At 43.3% G+C, this 12,557-nt stretch overlaps 1 protein-coding gene across 1 annotated transcript in view; it reads left to right on the top strand.

Annotated features, from left to right (window-relative positions):
- ttc27 (tetratricopeptide repeat domain 27) overlaps positions 1 to 12,557 on the top strand; it is a 140,949-nt gene that overhangs the window by 92,728 nt on the left and 35,664 nt on the right. The window contains exon 12 of the mRNA XM_071899853.2: positions 7,875 to 7,997. Within this exon, the coding sequence (XP_071755954.1) occupies positions 7,875 to 7,997 (123 nt within the window). The remainder of the gene's footprint in view (positions 1 to 7,874; positions 7,998 to 12,557) is intronic.

Genomic DNA, 12,557 nt, shown 5'->3' with positions numbered 1-12,557 from the left:
ATGTAACCCGCATGGATACTTATGAGATTTTATGCGGCTCTGGTAAAATACATTACGCCCTACCTTCTTTTGAAAAAGCCAACAGTGCTCCCTTGCTATTTTTCCTATGACTATAACCACTGTACTGGTTAATCTCAACATGATTATACATTACTTTACAATGTCATTTATATATTCAAACTCAACATTCCTTCAAAGTGACAGAGATACAATCCATTAGTCAACAACAAATGTTTTTTTTTGCTTTGGAGAACGGCAGGTTGATTGTACGTGACTCGTACGACAGGTCTGGACCACTCGTAAATTTTGTTCGTACCTAAGAGAAAATTCAAAATACGAGAAAATTGGTGAATGCGGCAAGTTCTCTTAAGTTGCTCGTACGAGTAATTTAAGAACGAATCTGGTCGTACGAGTGGTTCTTGCATGAGGCCCAATGTCCACCCCAGTCAGATCTCTCTCACCCCCCACCTCCTGCTATGCGGTATCTCCCTCCCCTTTCCCCCATCCCTACCTCCCTCCCTTTATCACTCCATCCCTGCATCCCACCCTTCTCCATTCTCAAAAGAAATGTTTATGGAAATGGGGAAGGAGAAAATGACTGCAGTCTAAATACTGCCAAACAACAAAGCACATTTGCAAGTCTGGAATGTGTCCCCCATCTAAATAGAGAGAGAGAGAGGGAGAGCTATGTCATTAGCTGGATTTCCATCAAAGCATTTTTTTCAAGTTATGTATCAAATTAGAAAAGCTGAATGGAAATGGCAAAAGTCAATAAAATGTTCTCAATATCGCAAAAAGGTTTTTATGCTCGCTTGAAGCGGAACGTTTTACGTCAATAAAGAAATTCTGCAATAAATAGCAATGGAAACACATTTGTTGAATAAATAATGACATAGGCTTGGCGTGATTGCCCCAACGACTGGTTCGGTTTCATTACACAAAAGTTCAAAAGTGGCTTTGGATCAGTCCATCATGACCTCCCAGAAAAGTCATAACTGCTGTCACTCCCATGTACAAAGTTGTGTGGTACATTAGCATATCATACTAAAATGTAATCAATTATACATGTTGTTTCTAACATGTACAAGTCTCTGCCGTGGTTGTATGACCATTAGTTGGTACATTAGAATTTTGCTTCTTTTTTTTCTCTTTTTCAGATGAACGCATGTAATATGACCAACATTAGCTGACACTAACGGTGCGATCACACCTACAGTTTGTTTTCGTTGGTCCAAACCATAGTTGAAAAGTTTACTTCACACTGCCCAATTACAAAGTGAACCAGGGATAGTAAACAAAACTCTCATGGACTCACAAGTAGCTTGTTTATTGGACAGAGTTTTTGTAACCTGTCATCTTGTGAGATTAAAGATTTTGGTAGCTGGGGAGCGGGAGAGTCAAAACAAATCTGAATCAAGTTCCTGTAACTTCAGCTAAGCATGACGGACTTGTCTTAGCTCTTTGCTGTAATTTACCATCTCTGGTCTTCATACCAGGTAAGAACACATGAGCCTCGTTCACACACAAAACCCATAAAAATGCTGTTTTAATTCTTCCAGTAAAGGTAGCAGTTTCTGTTGTTCACACAAGACATGCCTTTCCGGTTTTTTAACATTATGCTACCATTCACGCAACACTGTAAATATCGTTAAATTCCACTGCTTTCATTTCCCGGAAATTACATTTAATCTTCTGAGTCACTTTGAACTTTTTTTGTCAGTTTGAAAACATGGCGGGTGAAGACGAAATCTCTTTGTCTGCCCGGACTCCGAGGATCTCTCTTATTTCCACATCTGTCCAATTCAACATTTTCATCCAAAAATAAAGCTGCAGCCCAATGTATAGTGGTTTGTATTTCCCTCCTACAGTTCGACAACAGAGCGTCCTATGTCAGAGCGTCCTAACGTTGTGCTGCTCGTACTGGTAATGTTATGGCATTGTTCACACATATGGTCGATATGGAAGTTTACCAGTAATGTCACAACGTCTTGAACAGTGAAATTGGTGGAACTGATTTACCAGCATTTCAACACCGGCTCCTGTTCACATAGGAGCCCTGTGCTGGTAAATTTATGGAACAGGCCACATGTGTGAAAGGGGCTATGAAGAAATAGCTAAATATGATCATCAGTCTAGGCTGCGGTTTGTCCTCAGTTAATTTTGTTAGACTAGGCTTTCAAAACGTGAGTAGACTAATCTCAATGTCATCTTCCATCTCCTTATACCCTTAAAGCCGCATAGAATGACGGTCGAACAGCGAACAACATACTCACAAAAACCAGATGTTTTGCGGTGGTTTCGTGTAGTTGGTACAATTATGTTCTCACGCCTAACAACCGCACCACAGTTCTCTTAGAAGAGCGTTGAAACGTGCTTTTTCCGCTTGCAGTTATTTGGTGCACATCTGAGGTGAAGTGTCATTGTTCTCACCAGCCCAAACGAACCAGAGTAAAGGAGTAAACGCTCCAGAGTTTGAATGAACCGGTCCAGACATGCTTGGTGTGAACGTGCAACAACAACTTGAGTAATACTAATCCATTCTTGAAAGACTTGTTTCTTGTTTTTTGGAAGACTGTTTGTATGCTTGAACCCAGCTGAAGGAACCGCTAATTCGCATTGTATTTTTTGCGACATTTCAAAGGTTTGTGTAAAATTCACTTGACAGTTGGATAGAAACGTAGCGAGAAGGGCCTACGATTTGAAAGGGACCTTTTATTGTCGTGAAATTTGATTGGGGGCATTAACGATAGCTTGGTAGACTCTGAGTTTTGGAGATATAGGTTGGGGAGAGATTGAAAGTGAAAGGAATGTAGCTAACTAGAATCAGAATCAGAATCAGGTTTATTGTCAATTAAAGTTCACAATACAAGGAATTTGCCTTGGTATGTAGGTGCATACAATAAACATGGAGAAAAATAGGAAGTAGAAGTAAAAAAGCACAACAAGTACTGTAAGTCAAGTCAAGAATATAAATATATATAAAAAAAAACAAAAAGAGATATTTACAATACAGAATGTGAAGAAAAATATAATAAAAAGAAACGTGCAATATATCTGCCATTGAAGTGACATGGAAAATGGGAAAGCTGTACAGTTAGTGCAGGGATGTGCAAAATATTGGCCAGAGGAATGTTTACTGTACAGAATGTATAAATAAATGAACGCATTGAGTCGGATGTGGAGACTGTACGTTTCTGTAGCGTGTAGTGCCTATGGGGGGAGGGGGCAAGAGTCCGTGTCAGTGGGGGTCCCGGGCCTTGTTGATGAGGCCAGCTGCAGACGGGAAGAAGCTGTTCTTATGGCGTGAGGTTTTGGTCCTGATGGACCGCAGCCTCCTGCCAGAGGGGAGTTTTTCAAAGAGTTTGTGTCCAGGGTGGGAGGGGTCGTCCACAATCTTTCCTGCTCGCCTCAGGGTCCTGGAGGCGTACAGGTCCTGGAGAGATGGCAGATTGCAGCCAATCACCTTCTCAGCGGAGCGAATGATACGCTGCAATCTGCCCTTGTCCTTGGCAGTAGCAGCAGCGTACCAGATGGTGATGGAGGAGGTGAGGATGGACTCAACGATGGAGGTGTAGAAGTGCGCCATCATCGTCTTAGGCAGGTTGAACTTCCTCAGCTGCCGCAGGAAGTACATCCTCTGTTGGGCTTTCTTGGTGAGGGAGCTGATGTTCAGCTCCCACTTGAGGTCCTGGTTGATGATGGAGCCCAGGAAGCGGACGGACTCCACAGTGTCGACTGGGGAGTCTCTCAGGGTGATGGGGGTGAGTGGGGCCGGGTTCTTCCTGAAGTCCACAACCATCTCCACTGTCTTTACAGCGCTGAGCTCTAAGTTGTTCAGTCTGCACCAGGACACCAGGCAGTCGATCTCCCGCCTGTAGGCTGACTCATCCCCACCAGAGATGAGCCCAATGAGGGTGGTGTCGTCCGCAAACTTCAAGAGCTTGACAGACTGGTGACTGGAGGTGCAGCTGTTGGTGTACAGAGAGAAGAGTAGAGGGGAAAGAACGCAGCCTTGAGGGGAACCGGTGCTGACGGTCCGGGAGTCAGAGACGTGTTTTCCCAGCTTCACGTGCTGCTTCCTGTCCGACAGGAAGTCTGTGATCCACCTGCAGGTGGAGTCAGGCACACTCAGCTGGGAGAGCTTGTCCTGTAGCAGAGCCGGGATGATCGTGTTAAAGGCAGAGCTGAAGTCCACAAACAGGATCCTGGCGTAGGTTCCTGAGGAGTCCAGGTGCTGGAAGATGAAGTGGAGGGCCATGTTTACTGCATCGTCTACAGACCTGTTGGCTCTGTAGGCGAACTGCAGGGGGTCCAGGAGTGGGTCAGTGATGTTTTTGAGGTGTGACAGCACAAGGCGCTCAAATGACTTCATCACCACAGATGTCAGGGCGACGGGTCTGTAGTCATTAAGTCCTGTGGTCCTTGGCTTTTTGGGGACGGGGATGATGGTGGAGGTCTTGAAGCAGGCTGGTACGTGGCATGTCTCCAGTGAGGTGTTGAAAATGTCTGTGAACACCGGAGACAGCTGATCAGCACAATGCTTCAGGGTGGATGGAGAGACAGAGTCTGGCCCGGCTGCTTTGCGGGGGTTCTGTCTCTTGAAAAGCCTGTTAACGTCCCTCTCCAGGATGGAGAGAGTCGTCACTGTGGTAGGGGGGGAGGGGGGCTCTGAGGTGGGCAGCTGTGGAGAGGTGTCAGGACTGTCCCATTGTCTTTCAAAGCGGCAGTAAAACTCATTCAGGTCGTTGGCCAGGCGCAAGTCGTTAGCAGAGTGGGGGGCTCTAGGTTTGTAGTTGGTGATCTGTCTGAGCCCTTTCCAGAGCAGAGTCGTTGGCTGAGAACTGGTGTTGGAGTTTCTCAGAGTACAGTCGTTTAGCTTCTCTCACCGCCTTGCTAAACCTGTACTTTGACTCTTTGAACCTGTCTCTGTCCCCACTCCTGAACGCTTCTTCCTTCTCCGACCTTAGCTGTCTGAGTTTGGCTGTGAACCAGGGTTTGTCGTTGTTGTACCTCACTGTGGTACGTGATGATACACAGCTGTCCTCACAGAAGCTGATGTATGAGGTCACAGCCTCTGTGTACTCGTCCAGACTGTTGGTAGCAGTCCTGAAAACCTCCCAGTCAGTGCAGTCCAAGCACGCCTGAAGATCCTCCACAGCTTCACTGGTCCACTTTTTTGATGTCCTCACCACAGGTTTGCAGAGTTTTAATTTCTGCCTGTATGCAGGAATCAGGTGGATCATGACGTGGTCAGAGTGTCCCAATGCAGCGCGGGGGACGGCGTGATAGGCACTGCTTACTGTGGTGTAACAGTGATCCAGAATGTTCTCCTCTCTGGTCGGGCATTTTATAAACTGTCTGTATTTGGGGAGATCATGGGTGAGATTTCCTTTGTTAAAGTCACCGATGACAATAACTAAGGAATCTGGGTTTGTCCGCTCCACACACAGTATCTGGTCGGCGAGCGTGCGCTGTGCCTCCTGCACGTTGGCCTGCGGTGGAATGTAAACACCGACCAAAATGAATGAAACGAACTCACGAGGGGAGTAGAAGGGTTTACAATTGATGAAAAATGATTCCAGATCAGGAGAACAGTGCTGTAGAATCACTGACACATCCTTACACCATCCGCGGTTTGTATAAAAACAGATACCTCCACCTTTCGTCTTGCCGGAAAGTTCCTTGTGGCGATCCGCTCTGAAGAGTTGGAATCCTGCCAGCTGTAGCGCAGAGTCCGGTATCGATCCACACAGCCACGTCTCCGTGAAGCACAGAACGGAAGATGAAGAAAAGTCTCTGTTCTTCCCAAACAGTAGCTGAAGTTCGTCCAGTTTGTTTCCCAGTGAACGCACGTTAGAGAGAAATATTCCCGGTAACGGTGTGCGAAGTCCGCGTCGGCGGAGACGCACAAGCGCACCGGCGCGTTTTCCTCTCCTCCGTCGTTTCACTGTGTTCACAAAGGTGAGTGCACCTTTGACCAGAATGTCCAGTAATTCCACAGATGGGGCAATGAAAGTGGGAAATAAATCCTCAGGGGTTGAATCCCTGATGTTCATGAGCTCTTTTCTGGTGAAAGAGCTCCTGGTACTGTAGCAAAACACTGAATTTACGAACAAAACAAGACAAAACAATGCGCACCAACACACCGAGGCAGCCATCCGCGGCGCCATCACGATGTTAATCATGAGAGGTTGTGTGTGTGCATGTTGTGTGTGAAAAGACTGAATACTCGACTTTAGAGTTTTTTATTTAAAGATATGGAATATCGGCACAAAATATTGTCTATTGGGAGCTTCAATCCGGAGCATCGGTATCGGCCTTCAAAAACCTATATCGGTCAAACCCTCGTGAATCTGAGCATATATCACAGAATTTCCTTCTTATTCCATAGTGAAACATACAGTAAATGTGTACTGTGCCTTCTATAGAGTAGTGAAGGGAAGGAGCTCAACCGATTCATTTTTCCACTTCTTTCTTTGTTTACAAGAGTCACCAGCTTCGACAGTCTCATACCTAGTCTCTACTCTTTCTTCCCTTCCGATTCTCTCTTTCTGTGTCTCACAGTTTCTCTCCTGCTGTCTATTCTTACCTCGCTCACCAAACTCTCACCCTGTGTTTTCTTTGTTTTTCTGCTCTTTTCCCTGATATCACCTTTTCCTTTCTGTCTCTCTAGGGGGTGGGAATGAATCGAGAGCTACCAGTAAAATATAATCAAGATGACTGAGCCACAGTTCCACCTTTTCTGTGTATGGCAATATACTGTGATTTACCTCCTTAATTTGTATTTCATTTGATGACAGTAAGACGCTGAAATCAAATCCCTTAGTGCACTATCATGCCAAAATCAATTCCACATATCAGTAAAAAGCCATGAATCAGTTATTAGATGAACTTTGGGCAGAGTATCCGGTGGTGGTTTTTAAATTTGTCTTAAATTCAAATTAGTATTGAACAGGTACTAAAAAGTGTTCAATTTGGCTTTCTGAAACCTGCACGTATCCTGTTAAGGCCTTTCAGACTTTCAAGCGCTCGTTCAATACGAATATGAGAGAATGGAGAGTTGTTAGTAGTTTGATCATGGCCGGTATTAAATGTGATCTTTGTGTGACAAATTCAATGTTGTGCTTGATTTCATAAAGCAAACTTAAGGACCGATGTGCTTCGCAACCTGTAACATCTAACAATGTCGGCCTCGGGCATATCAAATAAAGCGATTGACCTTCAGAATATATGTTCTCTTGAGCGTCTTTGATGTTGACGATGCCTTCGCCTTGCCACTACCACTGTCGCCATTGTAACCCTTTTTCATATCATCAGCACAAAACACAGCTGAGACGCCCTAACATAACACAGGACTTCAGGAAAAACACAAAAAATCTGGATCTTTGCTGGGACATCTTCACCATTTGGAAATTATACAAATTAGGGTTCTTACAAATGAATGTTTGAATTGAAACTGCTGATAGATATTTTGTGTTTAATATCTTTTAAAAGTGGAAAAGCCTCTGAAACAGCATTTAGACCATGGGACACTAAAACTCAATGAAACCCAGGATAATAATAATAATAATAAGGGCTTCCCATAGACCACCAGTGTAGTATTGATCAATTCTACAATAAATATGCAATCAATCAAACTGCATCATATCTATCAAATCGGAGGTGGACAACACTGACTGACTCATATCTGATTTTTAATAAAAGGCCAATATCGGAAACCAATTGCCGTCGGCCTTACGCCAGCTAATAGCATATTTTGTACCTTTTTAATTTCACATGTATGATGTGGGTATTGGCGAAGTTAGGAACCCGTCAGTAGGGATTTGAAGCAGAGCAGAGGGTCGCTTATCATTGTTTTTCCCCTCCGTCTACAGAAGCAGCTGGCCAGCCTGCTGACGGACCTCGGCTGCACCAGTTCAGCTCTGCTCATCTACGAGAAGCTGGAGCTCTGGGAGGATGCGGTTATCTGCTATGAGAAGATGGGCCAGCACGGCAAGGTACACTCAAACACACACACACACACACACATAGAGAAATACAGAAATACATTCACACGTATCCAAACAAGTATGCATACATATGTGCAGAAACATTTCACTTGTTCACATAAGCCAGGTCTGAAAAAAGTTTTAAATTATCTAAATGTAAGGCCCTTTGTGCTACATGTCCGCTATTAGATTAATGCAGAACTGGGTGAGTAGTACAATATGCATCCTATCTGCTTTTCTAAGTCTTATTGGACTTCATGTCCCTGAATTAATTTCCTGGTGTCTGTTTTCTTATTCTGCCCATTCCTAGTTTCGCAACTTTCATTAGTGACGTTTGCTCAGAAATAGACTGGTTTTGCAAGTTTTTTTTCTTTATTTTGTTCTTTAATTTTTCTTAAATTAATTTCTAGGAGCATGAAAAAGGTCTTAAAGTCTTGAATTTGGCATATAGCCTGGGCACTCGCCACTTCAGATTAGTTTCTGGATGTATGCAATTATTCACATACATATATGCACACTCTGCCTCTCACAGGGAGGGGTACACACACACAAACACGCTCACACAGTTAGATCTCTGCCCTGTGGGAGCTCCTGCAGAGCTTTCCCAGTGTTCAGCTGAGGGACCACTTAATACCCAATGCTTCTTGGTCCAGACAAGCCCATTTTTCACACTGAATATGGCTGCTATCACCACACACACAAACACACACACACACACACCTTGCACACCGAGCAGGAAGCTCAAAGATAAGTTAATCTGGTGTTTGATGTGGCTGAACTGGCTGTCTTCCTTCACCTCCCCCATCCCTCCATCATCTATCAGTCTATCTGTCCATCCATCTGCCTTGTACAGCTGCATATGCACTCGTCTGGTCTGGCAGATGTGAGAGCCAACGCACACACACACACACACACACACACACACAGAGAGAGACACAAGAGGTCTGGGCAGGTTTCACTTGGAAATATTATTAACCTGTCTGACCCTGTGGAACACCCTTGGGAGAAACACACACACACACACACACACACACACACACACACACAAAATCAATCAATAGATCCAGTGTACTGCACAAGCTTCTAACTCTCTCTCTCGCTCTACTCTTTCTCTCGCACGCACACACACACTGTCCCAGATAGACAGAGGTAGTGTGTTTGACTTGGATCTCATTCACATCCACTCTCCCAGGATTCAGGTTTTCAGCCTGCGGTTTGCTATCAATTAGCTGATTGATAAAACATGGAAGGTTTGTACTGATGTCATTAGGAAACACACTGGTCCTGAGTTTGTTGCTTTGTTTAAATGTAATATCTTGGTTGATGGGTATTTCTTATTTTTTACTTTACCACATATTACCATATTCCTTAAAATCTATTGGTAACCTGTATTAAAGTAAAAAAAATGGGGGAAATATATCTCCAACTTGAAATTTACTTGTGTACATTTCAGGTGACTCGAGTCAGACACGAGCCACGTGAATGGTTAATGCTGCAGTACCCTGAGAATAGATGAAACAAACAATCCTGTGGTCCAACAATGACCCCATATAGTAATATAAAGTGCTAGGTAAAGAAATAAGAGCCAGGAATAAAGTTATTTCCATTATGGGAGCCAGAGCAGATGTGACTTGTGTATGTAGAATGTCTTTACTTAGGCATAGGAAGAAGAAAGAAATTGTGCCTACAAAGGGCATTGTCATCCCGTCCTCATTGTATCCAGATTCTTATCATTGTATGTTAGTCCAAAATAATATAAATGGAGTAAGAACCTGCAGCTGTGAGGGTGTCTATATTTCCATCAAGTACATTTTTCTCAAATCTTTGAAATGTCGCAAAAAATAGAATGCTAAAAGTTTCACGCTCACTTGAATTTTGTTTCGCTAAAGAAATTATGCAATAAATAATAATGGAAATGCATTTGTTAAATAATGACAAATAGTTCAAGTTCATTGCCCAACAGTTCAAAGTAGTTTTGGACTTTCTGCAGTGTTGTTTGTAAGAGTGTTGTTTGTCCACCGTGACCTCCCATGTATGAGTGGCTGGTTTGGTTGTATGACCTTTAGTTGGTACAGTAGAATATCATGTCTTGTTTCTAACATGTTTAACCCGTTCAGGAAGCCTATTTATTCACTTCAACCCAGCTGATGGAAATGCACCTAAGTTTTGCCATTTTCAATTCAGCTTTTCTAAATCGGTACATTATAATTCACAAAAAGATACATGGATTGAAACCAGTTTATGATTGATGCTAAGGAACACCTGACTTAACCCATACAAAAACAAAAGAAAGTCAAAATGTGGCTTTTGGCCAGTTTTTGTTATTGTTGGTCTGCCTCTCATTGCATATCTCTCTCTCTCTCTTTTTGGCATTTAGTTGAAATGCGTCAGTGTTTGTACAGGTGCATTTTCTTCCATTCCCACCTTTGAGTGCTCTGTCCAAATTTACCTTGCCACACATTTGGCCAAAAAAAATACTGGAAAACCCTATATCACCCATTCTTATTCAAGGACCATAATGGGTCATGGGACTGCATACATGGGAGCGTCCTGGCAGCTCAGGGTTCTAAGGCGCATACCATGTAAACGTGACGTCCTGGATTTGAATCCGGACTGGGACCTTTATCACATGCTATCCCTCACTCTCTCCCAATCTTTCCTGTCTCTCTCTACTTTTCACAAACATGGCTACCGTACTTCTGCAGGGTATAGATCACTTCTCAACTTTCTGTCGCCCATAACTGTCTGTGATCACTTATTTTGTGTTTCTCCATAATGTATAACACAATACAGGTGTTGTCACTGACATATCTTTCTGTTTCTGTTGTCAGACAACTGCAAAACTATTAAAACAGTGATTTGATGGTATATGTGAGAACATTTTACTAGTGTATATGAGCCTAAAACATTTCAGTAGTGTATATGAGTGTTTTAATAGTGTGTGGGAGAGGTTTTCAATAGTATATGTAATAGGGTTTCAATTGTGTATGTGAGCATAATACATTTCAGTAGTGTTTGTGAGAGTGTTTCAATAGTGTATGTGTAAGTGTTTCATTACATTTGAATGTGTAAGCATCTCATATGTATGTGAGTGCCGCAATTTGTGTACACGCAAGGTATCGCGCAGGAATTATGGCCTATACGGCACCTCGTAAGAGACCTTCAAACCTGGTCAGGACCTCACATCATGGCAGACGCTTGTGCTGTAACCACTGACTGTGCCAAGCGGTGTCGACTCAGAGGCTAAGCTCCAGCGTCATGACGTAATGGCCATCTGGATCATCTTAGACTCCGATTCTCACAGTAGAGTGGGAATAGATTTGGTCAGCCATCGTCCACTCAGTCATCGACCCGAAGCACTTGACCTCTTGGCCGGAGAGAGCAGATGAGTTCTCATAAACACTCATTAATGGCTACGTTAATTATATCAGTTGTTGATTTAATTTGAACAGGCCTGTATTTTTGTATAGACTGGAATCATCCAAGTGTACCATTTCTTTTATTCTCACAGATGCATTCAGATGTACATATATACAGTATGCATCCAATGTGGCAATAGCAATATAATTGGAACCCGCTGAGACAGTCTCAGAGTATACAATATACAGCAGTGTTATCTATCCATATCTTTACTGGCTGATGTTAACGCATGCACACTGGCAGCCTGCTTTTGATAGAATTATAAACCCACAGACGCATACAAACACACTCACTGATTACAAATACACATTGCGTCTGTCTAGAGATTGAGTACTGACCTGTACTTCTAACCGATCCCCCTGTGTCCCAGACCCCTGAATGGGACTCCTGCAAACTGGCGGGCCTCCCTTATTGAATTACAGCTTGTTTTGTCTCTCCAATTTGATTACCCAGGTGCATTTGGCTCAATAATAAAAGTGTGCTGCTCTATTCTGCTCTCGAACTGTAAGCTGCGGCGGTCCCGGCCAACATGCCATGTAACACAGTCACCGGGGATACAAAATAGCAAGCAATCCATTTGTCTGGAGTGGTTTGGTCTCCTTCCAGTGCCGCTTTGCTCTTGTTGGACAAAACTTTCTGTTCTTGTCTCTGTTCTTTATCTCTCCTCTCACTTTCTCTCTCTTTCTTTGTCTGTCTCTCTCTCTCTAAATTCATGAGTCCGATCCATGCACGCCTGCTGAAAGAGAATTGAGGATAGATTGGCGGGATGATGAGCACTCGTTTCAACTTTTTGTCTTTTTAATCTCTATGTCTGAGTACCAAGGTGTACCTATACAGAACACTGACACAAATGTGTTCTTTTTACATTGATTTTCAAGCTCAGGAAATATATAGAATATGTATACTGCGTTTTTCTAAGGCACAGTTTGATTTGTCTACATTGTAATTTTCTGTGAAATTGATGGTGTATCGCATTGTCTTCAAGCTGAACGAATTCTCATCTCATGAAACCCTTGCAAATTCCATTTTCACAATCATCGACTTTTTCACGGTTTACATCCACTTTCTATCGCAAACCTCCCTTTCATTTTCACGGCTTGACAAAGTTGTAACGCCTCCCTTGTTTGGGCGATCTGTAATTACCTTGTT

This window comes from Centroberyx gerrardi, chromosome 15, assembly GCF_048128805.1.
Source record: "Centroberyx gerrardi isolate f3 chromosome 15, fCenGer3.hap1.cur.20231027, whole genome shotgun sequence".
Lineage (NCBI taxonomy): Eukaryota > Metazoa > Chordata > Actinopteri > Beryciformes > Berycidae > Centroberyx > Centroberyx gerrardi.
This window is presented reverse-complemented; position numbering and strand designations above follow the sequence as displayed.